The sequence below is a fragment of the Teleopsis dalmanni genome, chromosome 2 (genome assembly GCF_002237135.1).
Source record: "Teleopsis dalmanni isolate 2A chromosome 2, ASM223713v2, whole genome shotgun sequence".
NCBI classification, from domain to species: domain Eukaryota; kingdom Metazoa; phylum Arthropoda; class Insecta; order Diptera; family Diopsidae; genus Teleopsis; species Teleopsis dalmanni.
This window is the reverse complement of record NC_051847.1, coordinates 208,982,564-209,010,537: the sequence shown is the minus strand read 5'-3', so window position 1 is coordinate 209,010,537 and position 27,974 is coordinate 208,982,564. Positions and strand designations below refer to the sequence as shown.

Below are 27,974 nucleotides of genomic sequence, written 5' to 3'. Positions count from 1 at the left end.
TAAGTTTTTTTACAATAGGTAGCATAATGGAGCTAAGGGCCTAAGTGGATCCCACTGCGATCGTCGGTATAATCTAATCTAACTTAAGTTTTTAATATTATAATAGGTTACGTTAGGTTATACTGACGATCTTTAGTGGATCCGTTCAGATTATATTATAATATAACAATTTTAGTTATTCATTATTATTTTTGTGCTATCTGCTTCCTATTTCTTGGGCTTTTGTGAGCTTTCACAAGAATCGAGATGAACTTGATATGATCAACTGAATACATTTTCGTTTTGAATTTAATAATAAATTGCATGATTATATACAAAATTTACATGTTTTACTATATTTGCCATAAAAATAGATTTTTAACATCTCCAACTATTATAAGAAAATCGTAAACTCCATTAATTAGAAAGCTTTTATACATTAATTCACAGTCTTTAATCTTATCATTGTGTATTTTCACTTGCAATGTAAGTTTTCCCATCGTTTTATTGCACTTATTGAAATGTGAAAATGTTACGAAGTTCAAATGAGCCATGGTAAATATTTCTGAAATTATTCTATTCATGTCTCAGGCACAATGTGAAATGCTAAATGTGTAAAAATACAGTTTTTATTGCAACAAATACGCGTAATTAGCACCTTTCGACGTTCGATGTTTTCTCTCAGCAAACAAATTAATTTTCATGCAAATGCAGTTTAAAGAAAAACATTAACAAACGCATAAAAAGATACAGAGGCACTGAGATGTGAGATGCTGTGAGCTGGGCGCAGCGGCAGGCGTTTGAGTAGCGACATTATTTGACAAAAATAAAAACGCGGTACTACACAGAATCGCTACAATTTCAGTTTCCCACGCCAGTTTGTTTTCAGATTGCGTACTACTTTTTTCCGTAGCCTCCGAATTCGGTTGAAATATTGCATTTCTACGAATGTCATCCAGTATCAGAAGGTCATTGCGGTGCTTAGAAGTTGCTAACAACTTCTCGTTTTCTAGTTTAAAATTTTATTTACATTTGGACTTCTGCACTGCCGTTGGATGATAAGAGAATTTGGTTGAAACGCAAATATTTTAGTGCTCTTCACTTTTGGACTTTGTTAGTCATCTATCTTTTCATTGAAATACAATATTTAAATAAATAATTAAAATAAATTGCATCAGTGGTGAAAAGTACTTCAAACTGAATCTTTTATGAGCATAAAACTCGGAGATTTGAGTACATGTATTTTATGACAAATAAAACTTTCTAGGAAATAATAAATAATTTATGCGGCACAAAAGGAGGTTTAATTATTTTAGGAGTGAAAATAAAAATTGCTCAACATTAGATCTAAGAAATAGTTGGCAAATATTTGTAAATTATTCTACAATTAAATATTACTGAAAAAGAACAATGGTAATAGATACTTAAGAATGTTTGAAAAATAAATTTGAATTCAAAAAAAATCTAATCACCATTTAGTAAAGTACTTAAATCAGATATTGAAGTCACTTTTTTCTTAATCGAGCACAGATATGAACATTAGCGTTACTCTGTTTGAATTTTGCTTCGATAATTACATTAATTGGTTTACTTCAAGTATTCGTAAAGATTTACACGTACAAGCATTTCACTATTGCCAATTTAATTGGAATCAATTGGAATTTGATGAAGTTTATGATATTCTTGCGCAATTGTATACAAAAGTAATAAATAGGGTGGCTGTCTTCATACATGTTTGTTCGAGCTTACTAAATACACGTGTATGCTATCTTTTGCCCGGCTCAACAAATAACTCTTTAAACATCGTTTATATATATGCATTTATTTATAGACCGAAAATCTTCTAATGGACACTCCTCTTGATTGGACACCCCAGTTAATTGAACATCCATTTGAATTAGATACCATGGATCGAACGCCCCTGTTGTTCGGACGCCCCGTTGGTCGAACACGTTTGTTGATTGGATATCCCTGTAGTTCGAACATCCCTACTAATCGTACACAAATATTGATTGGACAATTTGTGTTGATCGAACAAACTCTGTTGAACAAACAACCTCTGATGATTCATCGGCCTTGTTGATAGAACGCTCCTGTTTATCGAATACCCATGTTGATCGGACACGCCTGTTGATCAAATATCTCTGTTGATGAGTTGCACCTGTAAATCGGACATCCTTGTTGATCGGACAACTTTATTGATCGGACACCCTTATTATTGGACACCTATATTGATCGGATACCCATATTGGCCCATGGTGCTCAGAAACCGATGTTGATCGGATAGTCTCTGATGATCGGCCACTTCTGTTGATCTGATAGTTATTGATCGAATTTCCTAGTTGATTGTATACTACTTATGATTTCTTGTACTTCTCTGTTAATTATAAATAAGCCCTGCTGATCAGACATTTCTTTTGATCGGACACCCCTGTTGATCATTTGATTTCTTAATTGTTCAGACATCCATAGTGATTGGATCCATTTATTAATCGGACATTTTTATTGATCGAAATCCTTGTTCAAATACCACTGTCAATCGGATAACACCGCTAATCGAAAACTCCTGTTGATCGAACATCTCTGTTGTCAAACATCTTTGTAGATCGAGTATCATTTTTTAAGGTATGAATTTCTAAAGTTAAATTTTTGTTTATTTTATTTACTGGTTAGACACCTCTCTTGAACTAACAAAATTTGACTTATGATGATTGTTGCTCTAGAAAGTTTCTCTCTAACCTTTAAAATATTAATTTACATAACATGCGATAGAACCTGAAAATATATAGTTGAGCGTAAATGCTCTAACTACTAAACATCAATCCTATCTCGAGGTTAGCAAATAAGGAGATCTCGCGCTCCAGATTGTGTGTTGAACGCAAGGCCAGCAAATTTGCATCGGAAAAATTTTACCGCTACGCAACCTTCTTAGGGAGACCAAGGTTCTCACTCTAGTGTCAAATAAGAAGAAGAACATGCGAGTCTTCATATATGTGTTGATATGTTTGTATGTATATTATTTTGTATTTATAAAATTTTATTACAATTATTTAAGATTAACATAACAGAATATTAATTTTATATGTAAACTAAATATAATCACATTTAGGCTTACTTTTAAATGCAAGTTCAATTTTTTTTGTTTTGAATATTTAATTTGATTGTGGATTAGAGAAAATTTTTAGATTAAAACACATTTTTGTAATTTAAAATAATTCATATATAAATTATTTTGTAATTAAAGTATTAAATTTCAATTCTGTTTTATTTTAACATACAAGAGTAAACAGTAATAAATATTTTCGTTTTATTTGCTTGGTTAACTGAGCAAATAAAAATTTCACACTCCTACAAGCAGACAAGAGTACATCAATCACTTATCCAAGCAGAAATCAAATATAAAAGATACAAAAAAAGACAAGTTTCGACAGTTTACATATACGAAAGATATAAAAAATCGAGTAGCGATGGGAAATATTGAAGCGAAGAGAAAGCCTCTGAATTGACAGCGTGAAAAACGGTAAATTCACTTTATTCTGCCCATATTGAATTGTTTATCCTAAGCAAACATTATCATATTGTGAACAAACTCAAAGAGTACAAAAACAGTCTGAATGGTGCAGAGGTTCATGCGGCTATATTGATACAGTTTTTATTTATATTTATATTTATATATTATATACACATACATACATGCGCATATACATAAGTATCTATATATGCATAAAAGTGAATTTGTTTGAGTATCTATTATAATTTGAGACGCCTACTTCAAGCGTTTCAAGCCTCAGATGATATAAGCAGTAAATCAAATCAATGAACAAAAGTGGCGTGAAAGGATACTTAATGCATGACACATGAACAATTCTGTTTGATGAATGTATAATTCGACATTAAGTCTCTGAAAGACTAACACAAATAAAATGCTTATACGCTACAGGATAATGGCAATTAAAGTGATAAAATGGATATACACGTACATATGGTATATAAAGTCAAATAATTCTTTTAATGATTTTTATTTTAGAGTTGTTATCTGTATAAAAATGTTATCAAAAAGCAGTAAAAATTAAGGATTTTAAAAAAAATTTATAGCGGACAATAAATCGATGAAGAGTCTGAAAAAAAAAATTCAATTTACTAGAACCTTTACTTCCTCATGGTTGTACATTTCATTGCACTGATGTACTTGCCAATTTCATTCTCTTTTTTTAGTGGGTGATAGTCATTGATATGGGCAAGGTTGGAAACATGAGGCGACATACATATTCTACAAGTGCATTGAAAGTTATATTTCAAAATGAAAGTAGAGTCCATAGTCTCACTCCAACCCCTACGCTCACTCAAAAATGTGATTGACCGATGATAAAGGTATGGGCGTATGCGTGCAAATAGTTTTGTGTAGCAACTAAAACTGAATCCATATGAACTAATGATAAAAAAACTTCTTTTTTTTTTATTTATGCTATTGAAATGCTTATTTATTATTGCATATTTACTCAATTAGTATAAAATATATTTATCAACGTATATCAAAAAACTAGTCGCGAGAAGATGTATTGAAGTCCTAACTTCACATCGTTTTTTTAGAAAATCGCCATCATCCAATACACTACAGGCAAGTAATAGTCATCCTAAAGTATAACAAAAAACTAATCGCATGATTTATTGAAGTCCTAACTTCACATCGCTACATTAGAAAATCGCCATTACACAATACGCAACAGGCAGTTAATAGTCATCCGATTTGGTGGTTCTAGTCGTTGCTTCTGTGTGAAAACGATTTTCTTATAACCCATCAAGAATAGACGCTTCTGAAGATCCAACTTAATATCGTTTCAGTAGAGATACAAAATAATTACTATAACGATGCAAGTTAGCAGTACGGAACATAAAACAGGCAATTTATTCAATGGGGTTGGTGTTGGTGGTTCCTGTAGTGGCTGCTCCTGCTCGATAACTTTTTTTTGTGCAGATCTCTAAAATATGTTATAAAAAGAATTTATATTGTCTCAAATTGTTTATTAAAAAAAATGATTAAATCTACCTTTCCGCAGTTTGGAATTTGTATATAATCCCCGTCGTTGTCAACAATTATTCGCTTTCCACTTTCCACTTCATTAACGATTTTCTTAAGATCTTGCGGTAGACTATTAATGTTTTCAACGAGCCCTACATAAGCAGCTATTGGTATAGATTTGACCACTAAAAAAAGTAATTAAAGAATATTAGATATAAGATATTATTATTATTGTTATTAATAATGTTATTAATAAAAAAATAAACAAGTAAACTGACCCTTCCTTGGCATTGTGTCTACTATTTCTTACACGTTCAATTTAAATTTTTTTTTTCACAAAGAAATTTTGAAACTAACTCTATTATAAAAATTTTAAAATGCAAGTTAAAAGATTTTTAATTAAAAAATAATTTTTTTAGTTTTTAAAAATGTAACGCACACTATTTTATAATTTTTAGATATTGAAAAATATTTTATTTTATTAATACTTATAAATATTAGTTACATGTGTTAGTGTTGCCCTGCATGCATGGGTCTATATTGTTCTGGTGTTCCTCGTTATTCAACTGGTTGTTACTTTGGAAATTCTCTTAATTTCTAAAAATAAATAATATTATTTCTTAATTTAATTTCTCTTACTTGTAATGTTTTTAATAGTAAAAGCCATTCATATTGTATTTTGTATTTGAAGTTAAAGACCTAAGTTACTATCATGATCAATGGTATTCGTTTAATACCATAGATGGAATGTTTAATAGTTCGATTAGAAGTTGTTTTGTATATACTTTATCCACTTGTTCCATATATGTTCTGCTTTAAGAACAGATTTGTTATAAATAAATTCAACCGAGCTGGCTTGGTATACGGACTTTAGTTACTTTACTAAAGGTAGAGTTAAACCAGATATTTATTGACCTAGTCTGAAATACTCGGTAACACTATGTGAAAACACAAGTACCTTTCAGGCAAAAGTTTATGCGATGGACAGATGTTTGTACTTTGATTTTAAACGCAAGTACTAGAATCATATAATCTCATTTTACCATAATCTTAATTCTCTTTAGATTATTTCAAAATTGATTCCACATTGAATAGCTGTATATGGTTACTTAAAACAGTCAGATATATTTCTAGGTCACGTTGGAATTTTCGGCAATGAAATTATGAACTCGTTGTTTGTAGACTCGGAACGATTATGCTATTATCTGGCTTGAGAGTGGATATTTTTTTTACCCATTCACAAAAAAAGAAGAAACTAGGATATTCTGTAAGGGCTAGCAGAATCAATATCGCTTATAAAAACTTTTCACTTAAATCGATTTAGTGATTGTACACAATTAATTAAAAAAAAAATTTAAGAACCATTACAGGGATTCTAAAAGAGTACTGTTTATTGAAGTTTTACTTTAAAAAACTGGTCAATTACTTTAATAGAACTTGCAGATTTATTAGGTAAGATAATATAGTCTCAAAATACGTACATAGAGTTTGCCTGTTAGCGATGTAAATGTACTTAGGTAGACATACTACATTATGTGAAAAATATTTTTTTAAAATATATTTTTAATATTGAAATTTATAGAGGTAGCTCGAGTTGGAGAAGGAACTCGGAGTTCTTAAAGGGGCACAATAGTGCAAAGTCCCCTAATATTATAAAATAATAGAAATAAAGATTGACAGTATTTAGTACATAATAAATAGTGTAAAATCCCTCTATATTATAAAAATAAATGTGATAAGAAAATGTGGCTTGTACACTCAAAAAAGTACGTCCTAACCATACACTAGTACAATTAACCTGATCATTTTGTTAGAAAAATTTTAACTCATGTAGATATGAAAGCTAAGATGTGGTATGGTTGAACCAACATGAGACGTCGAGTCAGAACATTTTGACCTGAGATTTAGTTTAAATTTGTTTAAATCAATCAAATTATTTTTCTGAGTGTAAGCAAGCCTAGCAGGTGGTATTATATTTTTAATGTATAAAGTTTTAATTATAGAATTTCTTTGAATACAAATATTAAGAAATAAAATAATATGAATTTAAATTAAATTTAAGCCTGACAAAGTTTTCATTTGTTATTTCAAAGTTGCTGACTGAGTATTTTCATCTTTGCTCTATTACAGACTTAAAGTAGCTGACTAAGTTTATTCTTGAAACCATTGTAAATATTCCCTCTGGTAGTTAACACTTTCATCACATTAAGTCATAGCAAATGTATTGGTTTACGTCAACTCTTCTGAGATACTGGAAGCAGTTTTGCACTTTCATCGTATTTGAATTTCATGTTATGCTTAGCTAACAAATACTAATTTTCCTAACTGAAACGTACTCCTGTGTAAAAGTTAAAACCAGACAAAAGCAGAATTTTGGCAATCTACAACGTTGCGTGTTTCAATTTTTACTGAATTCGAGAAGTCGTAGAGACATTCGAGCTACTTCGCAAGCTCGCACTGAAGCACTGAACACTTTGAGATGCACGTACACTTACATGCTTTCGCATCGAATTATTATTTGCCTTGGGGACAACATGTATCTGTGCTGGAATTTTTCAAATTGAATGTTGAAATAAATTTCGTAATCAAATACCAGCATATAACAAATGAAATTCTTAAAATTATCAAAATGTTCTTAGTATGCAGTCAATTACACTTAAAATCTCTTATTAAAAGATAAAAATTCTATAATATAACCGAGAGTGATTAAATGCAATAAGTATCTTCCGTTGCGCATTTTGGTGCATGAGTATTTCTCCCTTTCTTACTTAATATTATTGGTGCACATAAATTTTACTCCTATCTTGCAGATACTCATAAGAAACAGTTTTCATATTTAATGTATCAGCAGAGTATCTTTGGTTGGTAATTGACACATGACACAAGTGCATTGCGGACTCATACGAATCGGAATATTGCACACATTTGAGTTGAATATGAAAATAAAATGCAGCGAAAATATCTTTTATGGCATCCTCTACGCTTCAGATCGTGCTAATCAGTATCAAGTGATGTGTTATGCAGTTCTGAATATTGTTACTTTGCGCTTGCTGCTTTTCGTATTATTACTTCAAACGGGGGATATCTTTTTTTTATTTTTTTTTTGCTTTGTATTATTTTGACAGCACATTTAAGATGAGCAAAGCTCATTAAATGATAACTTGAAGTACTTGATTCGGTACAAGTAATTGACAAATGATTTCTGACGCAGTATCATATTGTCTTCGGAATAGTAGCATAGTAAAGATTATCTGCAAATAACATTCTTAAGTAGTCTACTTATACATATATATACTTTAAATATGTACATATGTATATGAGATAATACTAATTTCTTACCTAAACAGGAAATACTCGTTACAGCTTTTGCAATACTCGAAACAGCTGTATGGTCAGCCAAAAATTCAATTAATTAAAATAATATAAAATGAATTTTTGTTGTTGTAGTTCACTACTGTTCTAAAAACCTTTTTATGATATTTTTTATTTTATTAAAAATTTAATTAAGGCGGTTCAGATGAAAAAAAATGCTGATTTCTTTTGCTTGAATTTTTAATTGAATAATAAACCAAGTTCTGTTAAGAGTGTCAACAAATTTTGGCAACAACTTGAGTAGATAACAAAATCGCCAAATAATCTGTGCCATAATGTATACTAGATACTACCGCCAATTTTTTTCCCTCCCACACCGCATGAAGTGTTTAGCAGAATCATAATAGACATGCTCGGATTTTGTTGTTTCAGATTTGAAAAACTCTTGTGAAGTGCGCTTGTCGTAATTAAAATTTTAATTACTGCCACTTAAGTTGTCAGTTACGAGTTTGTTGGCGCATAATTATTATCATTGCCACTTTGTTGCAGCCTCACACTCTTATTTATAACATTTTTCTAGCTACAAATCTCCCAGAAAGTAGGAAAGTCTTCACGAGAAATTCAATTATTTTGTATTTTATGGAAAATGGAAAAGTGTGCTTAAGTTTCAAAAACTTGGAATTAAATTGCAATCTCTGCTGGTGGGCACCAGTACAAAGTATAACGGCCAGACTATACCGATTGGTGTGGCAAATACACGTGCCTGCCATGCAGTTACGCAGTACATTACTACAGCCTTGCATTCTGATAGTATTCGACTCCGTCGAGGACTCAGTCGTTCTTTATTAAGGATACAATTGCATTTCTACTTTCTGTGAAAAGTTTCTCATTGTAACTATAAAATCGCATTTACTACTTTTCGCATTGTTGCAAACTTACTCCTACCGCAATTCCATTGTATCTTCTGCTCCGGGCACACCAACAATTTGTTGACGTCGTCGTGGTGAGTGTTAGAACGGAAAGTTTGTTGTTTTTTGATTTATGACAGAATGGAATTTCGTTTTGGCTTTCATTATTTTGTTGCACTTTTAAATTGTTTTTCAAGCTCATTATTTGCATTGCAATAAGCAGAGATTAAAAGCATACCTAACAAAAAAATTATATATAGGATTTGGCTATATTTTAGAAATAATTTAATTAATTCCAAAATAAATAAAAAATAGTACTTTTAATTTCACTACAAAATTACAACTGAGTGGAAGAAGTGTCTAAATCAATTTAATCAATAAACAGGCAAAGATGCTATGTTAGCATCTTGCTTGTCTCTCTAAGCTATTAAGCCAAAATATTTATGGCGCACAAAGCTACCATAAAACTTTCCATTCCTCAATAAATATTATTTAAGCCTTTCGCACTAGTACAGCTTAAGGGAAAAAGGCGGATTAAAATTTGGTTTTAAGTACGAGTGTAGTGTTCTGCAGAGTTTGACGATATTTCAATAGAGTTTGGCTTGACAGACTTATAGCCTCTTTATACAGACTCAGTATCTCAGTATTTATATTTGAAGTATTTTACCTTAAGCGCTAGTTTAATTTTTTGATGTTCCAAAAGGTAGCGCTACTTAATCCTCTTCATAGCAGTTGTAAATTCAGTTCTGATTAAGTAATTCAGTCACATACTTAATCAGTTTATATAACAATTGTATGAAAAACTTTTCATATCAAGTATCAGTGTTCTAAGTTCGAATTCCGGCTCACAAAAACTTATTTCAAGTCAGTTCATGCGCCAGAAGTAATGGTACAATTGTGAAGGTCGAAGATAGATTAACCTAACGAAAGCAGTCTTAAATAGATTCCTTTTAAAAATTTTATTCTTTAAGAAATATATTTTCATAACAAGAAAGCATATTCTGAAAACGGAGTACCATAAGAATAAGTGGTATGATACGTTATACCATTACGGAAAATAACCCAACCTTACTAATTATTTTTTATTTTTCTGTAATAATTAAATACTGCGGTTTAATAACCACATTTTAAACATATTTAAATTTCTTTTATATATAATTTTTTTTTAATTTGAGTTCACTTGCCTTCAGAAATTCTTAAAATTTTTTTTGAGACAAAATTAAAATTATTTTAAAAACAAAAAATGAAGAAAATCCTTAACCCAAACGCAACCATCCGGAATAACCACTTCTGAGTAGGAAAATCAAATCTAAAATTATAAATAAAAAAGTACAAAATGGAAATATTGCAAGATTGTAGAGATTTTCATGTTTATGACAATGATTTTTCTTGCAGTTAAAATTTTTCAGTCTAAATGAAAAACCATAAACAATGAAAGACATTTACTTGCTAAATACTCATAAAGAAAAGATGAGAATTAAGCAAAAGAAGATTTTTAAATAAGCCGAAACCGACTTTAGAAAGCGCTACAGTCAAATAAAATTGTAGATGCAATGGCTCTAGTGAAAGTTGATGAATATATATACATAAAATATGTGTCAAAGGAAACCAATTCATTAGATCAAGAATCTTTAAAAGCTAGTTTGAAGATGTGTCTGCAATCAGCTCTGCTCAAATGAAAGGAAACCATCTTCTCGAGCGTAAGCTCCTCCGTGTTTGCAACAACTTTAAGAGCAAGCCTTACGGTATATTGCATATATAATGTTTTTTATATAATTCACTTTACCCAGTTCCTTAGTGTTTTACCGATTCTTAACTTTTCAATGAATTTGAACATCTTGGATGATTTCGTTTGTTCTTTAAATTGTATTGTCTTGTAGAAAAGAGAATGTGATTACAGAAAACGTGTTAGGTTCTAGTCTTGCACTGATGCATAAACGAAAAAATCGTCAAGGCTATCTAGGAGAGAACCTCATATCAGATGATGAAATAAGACTCGATAAAAAACAATAGATTAAATACAAACATTTAAAGAGAAAATTAAACTAAGAGAAATAATATGGCAAGGAATGCAACGAGTCTGTTCCTAAAATGAACAAGTGTGCTACTGTTCAGATTTTTGCATTAACAGATAATGTGTTCAGACATTTCAATACATATAGCACAGAAATTGCAGATACTAGTGTCTAAAAGCCCATTTTGTCTAGATAGTATTGCACAGAAATTGCAGATACTAGTGTCCAAAAAGCCCATTTTGTCGAGATAGTATTGCACAGAAATTGCATATACTAGTGCCTAAAAGCCCATTTTGTCGAGATGGCATCTCAAATGCATTGTTTTATCACAATTTTTCTGGATATTTTAATAGCCTATATATTTTGTGCAAGAATCTGATCTTAGACTGTCTTAAATAGTTTTAATGAATTTTTTGGCAAATATTTAACTCACAACTTATCTAGAGATTTTTTAATAAGCATATTTTTTAGAATTTGAGCACAGAGAGCTCTTTACAAGTTCACAGAATGACTCAAGTCCAGTTAATTAATACTAGGCTCTTAGCTTGGTAAGGTAGTTAACCCGTTTAAACCTTCGTATTCTTGATGCCATGAAAGAAACTGCAATTTAAACTAAGGATTATAAATATTTTCACCTTTTAGGACCACACAGTATTTTTTTATATTACTTATGGTGAAGTATGTAGCGGAAAAAATATCAGAATAACAACCAAAAGTAAAAGCATTCCTTTTAAGGGGACAAATAATATATTTCAACAATGTCAACCAGCTGAGGTGACGCATAAAACTTGTGAAAGTAATTTACTACTTACGCTTTAAAGAAAAACTGTCAGTACCTGAACATTCTCGCTGCAGAAAGTATTTTATACAAATTTTCTCACATAATATCTAACATTTACGACATTCTCTACTGTCATGTAAAGTTTTTATAAAACTTTAAGCAAAACTACATTTTACATTGTAAAAGAAAATTTTATAGTCCTTGCTTTACTACTTTTATGAGCCTTAAAGTAAAATCTCATGCAGAGGCACAAGGCGAACTGAATTTTTAAATTCTGTGAATAAAAAATTTGGTGAACTTTACTTCAGCCCCTGAAAAATGGTATGTGAACTATAATGATTTAAATTCCAAAAAATTTTGTGGTTTAATTTTAAACTCAGCACAAGTTTTCATCTGATTTTTTTTCATTTTCATCTCCTTTCAAGTTTATGTTAATTTTTATGAAGTACGGATAAGTTCAGATATATACTCAAACAAATTTTTGTTTATTATTTATATCGGTTAAGCCTAAGTAGTTTTTTACTAATATTAATTTGTTTCAGTTTCAGTTTGAGTTGTAAATAAATTATGCATCAGTTTTCATTCTCATATAATTAATTAAAAAGTAAAACTTTTGCTCCAGTCATACTTATTGCAATTAAATTTCGAGAGTGCAGTCTGGTGTTGCAGCAAAACGTTAACTGCACTTCGGTACAGCAAAACTTTGTTGTGAAGCTGTAAACTTTTTAATGGTTTCGCATAAAATATTCTATATATTCTTTTCCGGAAATTTTCATCTCAAGTTAAAGTCAGAAAATATTTAGTTTGTGTTTCAAAATCCTTATATCAAAATCCCAAAATGCGTTAATAAGCTAAAAATTAGTTTATTTAAGCATTTTCTTTTATTACTACAGCTCCGACATATGATCATAAAATGCTTATAAACATAACTTTTAATAAAGATGATTATTATAATTAATAGTATAGTAATAAATAATGCATATATTTTCTATTTTAGAGTTCCTTCAGATCGTAAAAAGGATCATATAAAAAGGCCAATGAATGCTTTTATGGTTTGGGCACAAGCAGCACGACGTGTTATGTCAAAACAATATCCTCACCTACAAAACTCGGAACTTAGTAAATCATTAGGAAAGTTGTGGAAGTAAGTATTTAATATATTTGAAACCCTCTGAAGAGTATGTTAAATACGTTATTGTTTCATATCTAATAAGTAGAGTTCGCTTACAGCATTATATACTATTTGAGGGGAAAAGCTTTACTTGGAAAACATTAATAAAAGGACGAATTTTTATAATAATTGAAATATGAAATTATATTAGAAATTATTCTGAAATAATGCAATAAATAACCTCTTTACAAAAAAATAATATTAAAATTTAAAAATTAAAAATAAAACATAATTAATTTACTCAATTCTACAGCTGGTTTATGATTTTATTCTAATATAACACTAATCAAGAGTGAATTTGTTGATCAATTTTCACAGCAAATTTACTCCAAGTTCGAATATATAAGTTAAACACGGCTTTGGGTCAGTTGGCTAATGAACACTGACTCTGAGCTTCAAATTTGGCAGGGTATGAGTTCAACCTGTGGTACATTAAGTCTCAAAAAATCATTTATAAAAAATTAAGCACTAAAAATATTTTCAAAAATCCTCAATCCTACTCTCAATCAAAAATTCAATTAATTATATGTAATAAAATTTTATTGTTGTGATTTACTACTTTTCAAAATTATTCTCCATTGAAAAAGATTCTGCGTTCAAACAATTGATTATTAGAAATCTGATTATATTCAAAATCTAAAGTTTACTTAATCAATCTATACTATATTTCATAAATACTCCATAAAAATTGTTTAAATATGATATAATCTAATATTATATACAGGATGTTTTTTTTAATGTTGAAAGCGAGACATAAATATAAACATACTGAAAATCCCTAAAGATATACTGTTTAGAAAGAAGTCTGTATGAAAAAAACTTTAGCCAAGAAACCCATATCTAAAACTTTGTTCATTTTAATCAGATTGAATAACAACCTAGTGACTATCATAAATATGATAAATCGCTTATGTTAATGTATTTATATCTTATTGATATAAAGAAAAATTGAGACCATATTAGATATCTACGCTAAAGTGCTAAATCGTACTAAATAATAATATTATTATTAAATGGACTTTATATAATAATAGTATATAACTCTAAAAAAAAATGTGAAGCAAACATTTTGGTTTTGCTAATATAAAATATATCTCTGAGCAATTGTTTAGGTCGTGGTAAGCACTGCAAATAGATACCTAACTAATTGTAGATATAGAAATACTTTTAACACATGTTGCCATTTGGTCTGAAGCGTTCTAACTATTTGGTATGATTACTTAACCCTAGCCTAAACTAACTTAAACTAAAAACGAAAGTATGGAAAACATGTGATACATGTTTGAAAATTTTGGAAAATATTATTAATTTGACTTTAAGAGTTTTTCATTTCAATAAAATTTTTTTAGATGGTTTCAGGTTGTTGTTGTTTTAATCTGTGTTGTTTTACTAACAGTGAAAAACATTATTGATTTGTTTGTCTTTCGAATCGCAAAATTTCAAGAAGGTTTCAAGAGTGTCACATAGCTATTGTGCAGAAATAGCTATGCAATATAGATCTAATTGCTTTTGAAATACGACAATTTCATGGTACCTCAATCAGCAATATTTCGGCGTTTTGCTACCACATATCTCGCAATAACACCTAGTATAAAAGAATGAAGACTAAATCTATTCCGTCAAATTTATATAATTTAGGTCTCACGTCTTCACCGATGAACAGTCTGATAGACTGCCAAAGAAGTTCCAAAGAGTTCCATACTTTAAATTAAATTTAAAAATTTATACATAATATATAAAAAAATAATATAATTTATAATAAAGTTATATATTTTAATTCAGTTATGGTTATGTCCTCATCAAATTAAGATTCAATCCTTAGAATTTTTGTTACAAACTATAATAAACTTTCTTTAAAAACAAAAAATAAAGGAAATATGTATTATATTCTTTCCCAGCATAAAGTTTACTGGATAGTAAAAAGAAAATTGCAATAAAGGGAAGGTAATATCATTTGCAATAAATTCAAACCAAATAAATTTTTATAGACATATGACTGCATACTATACCGTCCAAGAGATTATTGCTAATGGCGAAAAATAACTTAAATGGCATGAAAATTGAATATTGGTTGGCACTTTTACACATGGGACAAAAACGTATCTGTGCTGCATATGCTGAAAATCACATTCCTTTGCATCTTCAATTGATTTTATTCTGCAGCCATAAAAAGTTGTTAAAAAATTTTCAATTTTTGGTGGCCATGAGCTGTCGAGATCTCAGCGATAGGAAAATTGGAAAAGTGCAATTGCAAAGGACATAAAAGTAATTATTGTTGTCTATGTAGATGGGACTTGTACTGTTGTTTAATTTACACTGGAAAAAATTTAAACTTATTCGTTAAAGTTAATGATATTTTAATATAATTAATATAATTTTAATATAATTGAATTAAATCATTTTTTACTCAACATAAAATATAATGAATTTAGTTATTTAATTCTGAATTGATGAAATTATGTAGTAAGTTTTCAAGAATAAAACTTAAACTAATTTGAGGTTATATTAAATGTAATGTAGAATTCACCAATTAATTTAAATTCTCAAAAAAATGAAAATTATATAGATAGGTAGAGATGGCTGGTCAAAATCACATATAAACCTGATTAATATTTAGTAAAACCTATTTAGAGTCCTTAAAGGTAGTGTACACATTATTAAAAATATGCGTGTCATTTGAGAGTTTCAAGAGAAAATTCTCTCAAATATCGGGTACGATATACAATCTTCGCGAACTAATGTGAGAGCGTGTCAGCAATAAGCAGATGTCCTAAAGTATTTTTAACATTTGGTTCCTTGTACTCAGTTTTTTCATCATTGAGGGTAAAATTAAGTCTATGGGTTTATGTTGAAACCATACAGCGCCTGATTTAAATATCGACTAGCGTTCTCTAGTTTTTTTTTCGAACAAAGATAACACAAATTTAGTATATTTTTTATTGATTATATTTTTTTACATGATTATGATGACTTTTAAGGTAGTTAGTTAACTTGTCTTTTGTTTTTTGTGTAAATACCTTGCTTAGTGGATCCTTCGTGAGACTAATGTCAATTTAAGCAGTGTTATCAATCAATTTTCTTTTTATGTTGTTATTGCCTTGAAATATAACTCAGAAAACCAAAAAACAGGTGTAAAAGGATGATAGTGCACTTCTTGGTATTAAAAATATTATGACATCAAATTTTTATTTCAATTTACACTGAAGTATGAAATTCAGTTGACTTTGGTTTAGAGAGAAGGTCTAAATATCAAATAAAAATCAATATTATTTGCATTCAATGCAACAAGTATCGAGAATAATAAATACAATATTTTATATTTTAATAACAATATTATAATAAATCTTTATGGATTAGAAAGAGGAAAAAATAAGTGCAAACTAACTGCACTTAAATTCTAGAATAAAAATTCTGGAGTGCAATTTAACTTCACTAAAACTACGGAAGATAAAAAAAAAATCTTCAGAAATCTCATGAAAGCAACAAATGTCATCATAATTACGTTTTCAAGATATTCCGTTAAATATTTAAATCTGTTAAATATATAAATAAAATCAAAAGATAAGTCTGATCAAATTTTATGGAAAAGATACACTATTTTTTGAATAGTAATGTCTGTACATATTTTTATAATTTCATAAAAATGTGTTAATCTACGAATTTTGACGAAAATTCTACCATAAAAGATTAATGATCTAAAGAAGGAATAGAAGAATATAGTAGAAAAATAGAAGAAGAAGAAATTTACAGAGGCTTTAAACCTCTGTATTCTTAATATCTTTAAACTAAAATCTAATATTCAAAAGGGAATAAATTTCTTCTTCTTCTATAGGCCTTTGAAATTAAAAGTGCTGAAATTTAAACAATGCAAATAGAGTATTATGAACTCAATTATGTTTAGTAGTTTTATATACCCGCACTCTTTTTTTATTACGAAGTCATAACTTAAAAAAATAAAACTTGTGAATGATTTGAAATATAATTTTAAATATTTATGAAATAAATTTTTTTTGTTAATGTTTTTTATAATAAATTCCCGCGACATTAAAAATAAAATAAAAATTTTGTGGTTCATTGAGAATGCGAAGAGATAAGCGCCCCATCACTTTCAATTCGATGATAAGACCTCGTTAGCGTGCTTGAAATATTTTAGCTTCATTAGGAATTATAAATTAACAGCGAAGAAGAATTCTTATAATAAATAAAATTAACTCAATATTAAAAATATTTTTATATTTGTCTAATAATAAGGCAGTGAATCACTAATTTAATAATTGATAATGTATAAACTCATATTTCTGAGTTTTTATTATTTATCTGATTTAATAATACGGGTATTTATGATGTCTCAAATATTTCTGTGTAATCAAATACTAATATTGGCTTTTTGTTAAAAATTATTAAAAATGTTTAAGTTGAAGAATATTTTTATTATGTTAGTTTATAAGATATTTTTATAACAAAAAATGCTATTTAATATTAAGGGTGTGAAATTAGCAAGGTCTAAACTAATTTGAGAGATATATATCTAATGTATCATAAATTAGTGGGGTCAACTAGTAATTATAATTTAAATTTCGTGACATATCGTGACATACATATCAATATGTTGCCATAAATGATGGCAAAAATTAAAAACCAGTTATTAAAAAAAAATTTATAGCGGGCAACCCTAGCACTGGTTGCTTTTGAAATATATATAATATTCCTTTTAGTCTGTATATTATATTTTAATAGGTACGTTTAAAATGGATAGCAGAATAGAAACTGGCTTTTATTCTATTAAGCTCACCATCGATAACTTTCACAGGGACGATATTGTGTCATAGTATTTCTAGCAGACGTCATTTCAACGGTCTGCTATTTTGCTGTGAGAATTTAATTAGATTCACGAGAAATCCAGCAAAGATATAGATCATTATTGAAATTGTTTTTATGACTTACTTTTGTTCAGTAATAGTACTGGTGTGTAGATGTAAGATTACATTTCCAGTTAACAAATCAAATTATGAGATGGGTTATTAATCATTTAGATATAACAGATAATTACAACACACTTACAAACTTGCTGGTCTCTGTTACAATCATTTATTAGTTTCTGCGTCAGGTTAAGGTGACTAAGGACCAGGTAGCTAATGATATTAGAGCCACGGTTGCCACTTATGGTACTTTAGTACCAAAATTGGTACTTTTGTTTCGTTTGGTACTCATGTTCAAAAACTGGTACATTTTTGACGACCCAACTTTATTGTGGATATTTCCAATTAATTTTTTTTATAAATGCAACTTTGCACTATTTTATATTTTGTTCATTTATAAAACTATGAAAAACACAGAACGAGAAAACAAAAAAATTTTGGACCTTTTTCTACAGAAATGGTACCTTTTTAAATCAATTTTGGTACAGAAAAAAATTTTCAAGTGGCAACCGTGATTAGAGCAGTCAACACTGTCAACTAGTTAGAGCTAAATGAGAGTTAAAGCCAATGATCTAGTTGACTGGAGCAGGCTATTGTGTTGTGAAGCAATTTGTGTTGGTCGTATCCAATGAAGTACGTTAAGTAAACGACATGCTAATCATCAGATTTCATTACTCCAACACAGCAAAGAGCACTTTAATGAAAATAAATTATTCTAAGATTATTATAACTGTCATAAAGACCAACACATAATGTAAAACGCTATTCAGCGAAATGCCCCTCAAGATTTGGAAATAGATGAAATTGATTTGCGTTAATATTATGATAATGAAAACCTCCATATTTAATTTTAAGAAGCGAGTAAAGATTTAAAAACTATTTACACATCAATACTGATTATATTATTTTGTAATATAAACTAATTATGGTTAATCAATTCATTATTAATAATTTTTAAATCAGTTCAAAGACAAACTGTGAAACACCACTTTACAAACTTTTATTAAAATATTGACACCATGTCTGGACAAAGCCATTATAATTACAGAACTTATTCAGTAAACTAAATGAGAATTATAAAAAAATTATAAGTATTCCTATGAAATATTTTAAATTGAATGAGAATTATAAAATTTATATATCAAAACTTCTATTTGCAAGCTATAATTACATTCAATAAATATAATTATAATCTGCATGCCCTCATTACAAATGTCTGTTATATTATTACTCTGAAATTAAAATAAATAAACTTAATTTGTTTTTTTGTATTATTTTAAGTTAAAGTTATTTTTTTTAGATATCTATATTATCCATATTTTATATTAACCATGATTAATAATTTTCGGAATTAATTTAAAGTAAGACCAGAGAAACTATGGATATATATAAAAAAATCAATAAAGAACAATTTCATAAATTTTTATTAAAGTATAGATGAGCAGCTAATAATTTCATTCTTATTTACAAGAATTATCCAGTAAATTAAATGAGAATTATAACAAACTATACGTATCCATATTAAATATTTTAACTTTAGTGGGAATTATAAAATGTACATTGATAATGAATATTAAATGAAAGGAATGTTTATTGCAGGTTTAGAGTCATTTTTTAGTATATGCATTATATAGTTTCAACAATATGGTTACTCACTTTCAAGAGGAATTTAGACCTACACTTAAAAAGCTTTTTGAGTTGTATTAAAGTTTAGAAATTGTTCTAAATCTATTGAAATTTTAAATTAACACAGTAGACCAGCGGACTTAAGTAAATCTCAGATCTCAGATCAGCATGTTATACTAAGCCTAATACTAACTTATAAACAGTAAGCACTTTTTACTGAATTTTTCTTAAGGTTCAGTTTATATAACATAAAATATGTTTATAAATTAATGCATCATAAGTCTGACTCAAAGTTATATAGATGTCAAAGTTGTTTCACAAACACTCGCAGGGCTTCAATCGCATTCTGGAACTCTTTTCCAAGTAACTAAGTTGATACAATACAATGACTACAACTATATGTGTTCCACTATTGTATTTGTTGACCAGAAAAATTACTCCATTTTAGAGGAGTATGTTCGATGCAGCCTCGTTTGTGTATTTAAGTCACTGCTTTAGGACTCATTCAATTAGTCTAAGCCTACAGATGGGTGTTGGATATTCTCGGCATATAAAAGTATGTCTTTTTCATTAGATTATAGTATTTCCCTATATTGCTTTACTTTAGTTTAATAAAAATGTTGCGAATGTATTGACTGCAGGTCTACATATATTGTTGTAAATTGAATACAAGTCCAGATAGTTATAGATTCTGCTTTGCTGTTACCCGCAATGTTTTGAGGTGTTTACTTTATTTTACACATTCTATGTCTCCAGATTTTTTCTAATCAAATGGAAATAGAAGATATTTTCTCGATTTTTAATCAAATGGATGTTGAGAATGATATAACCTTCATTACTCGTAATGTTAGGCTCTTGCTCACTAATTTAAAAACCAGCAAGTTAGTAGTTTATTTATAGTAGCTTAGATTTCTCTGAAGTAACTACGTCGTCACAGGTATCGCTAGTATATTTAAAGTATCCTAGTAAGGTAAATACCACGTCAATCATTAAATGGTAGTATTATTTCTTCATCTAATGCAAAAATAAGCTGTACGGGCGATAAAATTAATTAATGCGAATACGGAGCGCTAAGTAATTATTTCAACTTCAATAAAACACTTCAGATAATTTTAAGTAAACTCTAAAATTAAAGTTCTTGGTCTTATATAATTTGTGAGGAATGTCTCATTACATAACTGACATAACTTTAGAAATTAAATTAAATTGTCAATGCAGTCATAAAACAAGGTGGGTTGTACTTATTGTTGAGTTGGAAGCAAAGGAAAGAAGGGAGTAGAGCCAGAACTAACATTGAATTTACTCTTAAGTAGGGAAAGAAACATTTCAAAAGGGTGAACAAATGAGATAAGATTGTATAAATAATTCGTATTTATTTGTTTGCTTAAAATTAAATAAATTTTACGTTTTGGGGAAACGAAATCTACGATATCACGACGAAATACGCATTTGTGTTTGCGTACAACTTTCAAAAATTTCAAGGTGTGCAAATAAGAAATTTTAAGTAGGTTTTTATGCATTTGGGTTATACAAACCCACTGTTCTGGAAAATAAGTCTTAATTAAAGCAAATAGAGAAGGAAATTCGTTATAAAATTTGGGCAGACAAGAGTATAATTTAATTAGAGGTTAAGCCTGAAGGGTATGAAAATTTGATTAATGATCTTATATTAAAATATTAGTAAAAGACTAAAGGAAGCCTACATAATTTCCATAGGTGAAACATCTCATATAGGTATGTACTCTGAAATGAATTCAATTTGAAATTTAAATTAGCATTAATTATATTAATAGAATTATAACAAGTTAGTCGTTAACATAATGAAATTATCTTATTTAAAACAAAAACATCAGAAATATTAAGTTGCCATTGCTTTTATTATTAATATTATTTAATAAGTGTAATATAACTACTTAACTATGTGTCTTCACATAAATGTAAAAGTAAACAAGCAGTAATTGTGCATATTAAGTATCTAGTATTTTTTCTATTTTTTCAGAAACTTAAAGGATTCGGATAAAAAACCTTTTATGGAATTTGCTGAAAAATTGCGCATGACACATAAGCAAGAGCATCCAGACTATAAGTACCAGCCGCGTAGGAAAAAAGCGCGTACCCTGTCAGCAAATGCTGTGCAATGTGGGGAAGTAATGCTACAAGGACAAACACTCGCAAAAACTGCACCAGCAATGCCAATTACGAACAACAATAACCGAATTACGGATAATAAGAATTGCAGTGCCATTAGTCGTAAAGCGTCAAATACAAACACAGCAATGAATCGTCTAAATGGCAAACTTTTAAGGCAACAGCAACCGCAGCAACAGCAGGACCCAGGAAAACTAAGTGGCAAAGCAGCAACACTGAATATGTACAATAATAGTAGCAACAACAGCAATAGCAATGGCAACAATATTGGTATTGGCAGTGATAGTCTGCACAATATAACCAGCGCGAGTGACATACTCAATAATGAAACTTTCATGAAAACACTCAACAGTGCCTGTGCAGCAAGTTTACTAACCCATAATTTGCATACAACGGGCAGTTTAGATGTTGATCAGGCAGACTATGGACAGCGCCGCTATGAATATGCGCGACAAATGGATTCACCTTGCTCCACTACAAGTTCACTGCAGTCTACAGGTGCAAGCGGCGCAGACGGACAACCACTAACGCCACCCGCTACACCCTACACACAGGGCAGTTCAACAAGCAGCCTGCTAAGTGCCAGTTTGACAGGGAAGCGCACACCTACACAATTGATGACAAGTCAACAAAACTTACTGCTGCGTCAATTAAGTGAGGCTAATACTGAATACGGAGTTGTACTCGAGTCGGGACGCGATTTTACAACATTGGATGAAAACCATTCCTACAACAATCCAACTACATCTAACATTGAACTAAATGAGTTTCAGCGCACATCAACGGATTTATTAGTTTCTTCCGAAATGTTATATCCAACACAAACTTATCAAATAGGTCCAATGAGTAGTCGTGCATATGCCGACCAACACTCACCTACGTCTGTGTACCAACAGTATGGGAACTATCAGTCAACTATTACCACGTATCAAAATTATAATGGCAACGAAACGCCACACTCCACTGGAGCATTAAATTATTTACAATCTTCTATTGACAGGTCACCGATACACAATTATATGGCGCCCATTTCAGCGAATAACAATGCGGCAGTTTTAAATGGAGTTAACGCTGGCGACATTGATCCCAAGGAAATCGACCAATACCTAATGGATCAAATGCTGCCAATGGCGCATAACAATCAACTATCAGCACAACAGCAGCAACCACACTCTCCGACTCTGACAACAAAAATACAACACTTAACAGCAACAACAACAGCATTAGCAGCAACAGCCTCAGTTGCAGCAACACGAAATGCTACCACATGTGGCACAACAACAAGTTCAATTTTGCATAGCAATTCCGTGAAATCCCCAAATCAAATGATATATAAATCGCAACAGCATATGTTAGAGTTGCAACCTGTTGCCAATTTAATACCACTAGAAGCAGCAACAGCCTCCACTACTAACAGTATGACTGCTGCGACCTCAGCAAATACATTTAATGTCAGCGAGAATGGCAGAGGCACACAAATCCCACCATCAACGACAGCACCAACAACAGCAACAACGTGCAATAGCAGCAATTGCTTTTACGATGCCCATTCAACGAATGTGCTGCCATCCTATCAGCATTATACGCAACATCAGCAACAACAACATGTGGATCAGCAGCAACAGCAGCAACAGGCGCAGCAGCAGCAGCAGCAGCATCAACATAGCCACCATCCACATCAACTCTGGGGCAGTTACGCCAATCCCTAAGCTCCTTAATTTTCCTGTTATTCTTTATGATTGGATTCTAATTTTTATTGCAGAATTTGTTTGCGCAATCTTGACAAAATCTATGCCGCTTTCGAGGATTAAAGATATTACGTACATTTCTTCAATTTTATTTCGATTCCTAGTTTTCCGTACATTGTCAAGTTACGCCTTGGCATTGCGGAAAGATTTTGTACAACATTTGGTGAAAATACAATTTGTAAGCGCCTTGATTAAATGGGCTTTAATGGTAATTTACAAGTCTAAAAGAGGAAGAAAAAAATTTAAACCAGTGAATTACAAGTATTTGATTTTTTCTTAAAGAAATTTGTATTTTTTTAGATTTAAGTAATTAAATTAAATGAAATAAAATTTAATATAATGAAAACTAAAAAAAAATTATAAAAATATTAAATTTTTTATAAATATTTTAATACTTAGAGATGAATTAATATGCTTAAGAAAAAATCTTGAAGCAAAAAATACAATATATAAGTAATATATATATTTATATATAAGGTTTTAAATTTGAATATATTTTTATGAAATTTTAATTCAATGTTTTAAAGAATCATCGAGATCCCATCGTTTTAAATTAAATAATTAAAAATAAATCAACATAAAATATTTGAATGTTTGTAATAAATACAATGTATTATAATAATAAAAAGTGTTTAAACAATACTATTATTTTAAATCAAATAAATTAAGCTAAATTATAATAATAAAAATATTTGATTTATATAGAAAAAATTAAACTAAGAGGTTAAACGAGAATATTTTTCTTTAAACTTAACATATCTGATCAAAAACCCAATTCGAAATAGCAGACTAATTATATTCAGTAGAACCGAAATTAGTAACATTACCTTCTTTGCAACCGGTCTCTGTATTACAAACAGGCATGTACAAGGACTTGTACTTTTGGCTGACGAAGAGATTTCTGAGAGATCTTTCAATGTTTTAGAAGAAAAAGTGGAAATTATCTGCTTCTTTTATAGGAACTACTTAACTACTAAGTTTGATACGTTTTGTTTAATATTATAAGCTATACTATAGGATTAGTATAATTTTTAATAATGTTCGCCATTTGATCGATAACAACAAGGTTCTGGTCTCTCGGTTTATTTGAATACTGCGACAATAGAAGAATCTTAGTATTCTTAGTATGTAGTAAATACCATAAGGGAATTACTGTACAATTATTAGAAAGTTCTGTTTTGGGTACCCTGAAAAACTATCAGAAACTAATTTTATAAAGTACTGAAGAAATAGAAATTGACTGAAGTGTTGTAGGTAGTCCTGTATCAGGAATATATGCAATACAAAAACACGTTATTATATAGAAATTACTTAATTACTGACATTAGTACATAATTAGTTAATAATTACTTATTTACTAATAATATACATAATTAGTTATTTAGTGGGATTATATATATTTGCAATAATGTGCATCAATCGAGTAACAAGGTTTTGGGCTCTCAGCTAATTTGGACACTGCGAAAATAGAAGATCTTTCGTATTTACTAATAACCTGGTTTAAGTGTCTAAACTGTGAATCTGTGCTTTAAATTTGGCAGAACATAAGTTCAATACTTGATAATCGCAATAGCAGGAATATACAAATAATTATGTATTAAAATATTTGTAAGGACCTTTAAAAATTAGTATATAAACAAATTTTATATACTCAAAATTATATATTTAATATAATTAATTTTATAATTAAAATAATAATTATTTTTTATTTTTATAATTAAAATAATTTTTTTTATTAATTAAAAATTAAGTTTTATTGTTCTAATCCGTTCTTATTCACTACATTTCTAATCTAATAGTCTTTAAAAAAATAATATGAGGTTTTTTTGTGGATACTTACAACAATGATATTTTGTGTTCGAGTAAATATATATGATATATATAATATGACAAAGTAAATATGCTAAAAATTAAAACAAGCTACTAGAAATGGTCCTGCTTAATACGGTTTTTTTTTTCTAGAGCTTGAGCTGATATTAATCAAAATATTTGAACTTTTTAATATCATATGTTATATATAATGGAGTTTGGTTATTACTTTAATCACAAAATCGGTTTCAGTTACAGAAATTAATAGAGATCTGTGTGTACTCGATCAAGTGCATTTTTTGCTATATGTTTATTGTTTCTCAAATTATTACTTGCACTGATCAACATAAACCTATTCCAAATCCGGTACATTATTAACAATAGCATCTTTTTCTCTTTCTTTTTAGTTTTTTATTATTCCACTATGGTTCTCCGGATAAATTTTTTTCTTGATCTTTTATTGGCTATTTTATTCAGAATAAATTTTTTTTTTGATTTGCAATAATTTATAATGTTAATGACATCCCGGATTTTTTAGTAGTATGTCTCTTTTTAAAAACATTTTTATCTTTTTATATTAATTATTTCTTTAAAATATTATATTAATTAATTTTTCTTTATATATATTAAAAATTTTAAATATTCGTACGAGTAATTAAAAATAATAAATAACTCTAAAATTCTATTACTTGAAACAGCTATATGGTCAGCAAAAAAATGAGTTTATTAATTAAAAATAATTAAATTTTGTTGTTGCAATTCACTACTGTTCGAAAAGCTGTCTATTGAATGCAATAGCTTATATATTTCTTTCGTCATAAATGATGTTAAAAATCAATTTAATATATTATTATTATATATTATTTTCATAATAAAAAATTTAACTTATAATCCTACAAATTGTGGAGGAAAGTTAGTTGTTAGGTTGTTTATTATAAATTCCTTTGTTGCATTATTGGTAGTGAAATGTTCATTATTCGGCGTTAATTAAAATTGAATAGTACTAAACTGTCAAATCAATACTTTGTCAAAAATTGCTAATGTCAAAGGCAAATTTTACTATTTAAATAGAAATCTGTACATTTCCATTTGGTACAGAAATTGAAAGAGATTTGAGAAAAGAAATATAATTTCATTTCAATTTTATGTCAAATTGTTGATATTTGCAGAAAAAGCAGTCAAAATTAATAAATGCGAATTGTTGTCCAATGTTTGCTTTATTCCATATTTTAAATTTTTACTTGAGGAAAAAATTTTACCGTGGGATTCAGACAGTTCACAACATCACAAATTCAATCCAAGAGTCCACAAAATCTTTATAGGCGTTAATTAATTTTTCAATTTCAATTCAATTGTATCTGGTACACGCAATTAGATACTTTTTGTCTATTGCAAAGTGTATATTTGTGTATAATTATATTATATATATGTAAAGTTGAAATATTTGCTTTGCTATCAAAATGAGTACTTTACATATTTTTTCTTAAAAATTAAGTTAAGAAAAATTGACCAAAATTGCGAAACGCATTCGTGAAGTACAAAATATTTGCTATTTAATTAACAACGACTTGTTACATGGTTTGGAAGCTATTTTTTTTGGCATTTTTCTGAAAAAATTTTTTTGGCAGCCAATAAAAGTTTTGTGTACTTAAAAGCTGCCAAATTGGGCGTTTTGATTTTTGTCGCTTTTTAACTTAAATATAGATGTAAAACGAAGTTGTTAATTTTGTTGGAATTTTTAAAATTTAATTACATACGATTTTGGTACTTGAAAGTATCTCAAGCAGAGAAGGAAAAAGTCTTCGTCTTCAGATATATTTTTGTTGGTAAATTGTGAAAATTTTAAATAATTTAAATACCAAATTGTATGAAAGCAGTAAATATAATTAAAGTTAAAAAAAAGTGTACTATAGAGTCAGGAAAAGATATTTGAGTCTTCGAAATATACGTATATATAGTAACATTATTTAGCACACTATAATTTAGGATATTTATAGAACATAATAAAAGTGGTATAAGATATTTGTAAAGATTAAACTTCAGAGGAAACCAAAAATATAGATATGGATAAATACAAGATATACCATAGTTGAAAGCAGAGATTTACCATTTGAAGAAGAAATTATTTCAATTAGTAAAAGTTCAAATAATTTAATTTAATTTTAAAATTTACTTACAAAACACTTGAATTGAATAGCTATTGTATATATATAATCAAATCAAAGTTTACATAAACTGATGTACATCCTTTGCTGTACGGTAAAATAACAAATCAAGCCATTTTTCTGTAAGTAAAACACTGGACTCCCCGCTGTTTAAATCCACATAAAAGAAAAATTCATAAAAATCATTAATGTCATTAACAATCTCATAAACAATATAAACAAAGTAAAAGAGCAAAGGGGATAAAAAATTGTGAAATAAAAAATACCATAAGTAAATAAAAATAAAAATAAATCCAAGCGTTCGAAAATCAAGAAAGGAAAAATAAATTGACATGAAACATAATTGGTAATGAAAATTTATAAAAATATCTTT

The 27,974-nt window shown here is 29.0% G+C and overlaps 2 protein-coding genes across 2 annotated transcripts in view; one reads left to right on the top strand and one right to left on the bottom strand.

The window, feature by feature from the left end:
• Nucleotides 1-23,872, top strand: part of LOC119684995 (transcription factor Sox-8) — a 43,545-nt gene extending 19,673 nt beyond the window's left edge. Inside the window, exons 2-3 of the mRNA XM_038099160.1 lie at nucleotides 13,013-13,159; nucleotides 21,731-23,872. Coding sequence (XP_037955088.1) covers nucleotides 13,013-13,159; nucleotides 21,731-23,588 — 2,005 coding nt within the window. The 3' untranslated portion in view covers nucleotides 23,589-23,872. The remainder of the gene's footprint in view (nucleotides 1-13,012; nucleotides 13,160-21,730) is intronic.
• Nucleotides 4,750-5,370, bottom strand: LOC119684996. The gene is made up of 3 exons (XM_038099161.1): nucleotides 5,278-5,370; nucleotides 5,027-5,184; nucleotides 4,750-4,958 (listed from the first exon to the last, which is right to left on the bottom strand). Exons 1-3 carry the CDS (start codon nucleotides 5,288-5,290, stop codon nucleotides 4,818-4,820), a joined length of 312 nt encoding a protein of 103 aa, XP_037955089.1. The 5' UTR covers nucleotides 5,291-5,370; the 3' UTR covers nucleotides 4,750-4,817.
• Nucleotides 23,873-27,974: the final 4,102 nt, after the last annotated feature.

What these genes read in the sequence shown, in the direction of transcription:
- LOC119684996 (XM_038099161.1), bottom strand. An exon ending in AAATTCCAAACTGCGGAAAG is followed by an intron (nt 4,959 to 5,026) that starts GTAGATTTAATC and finishes AACATATTTTAG; the next exon opens with AGATCTGCACAAAAAAAAGT.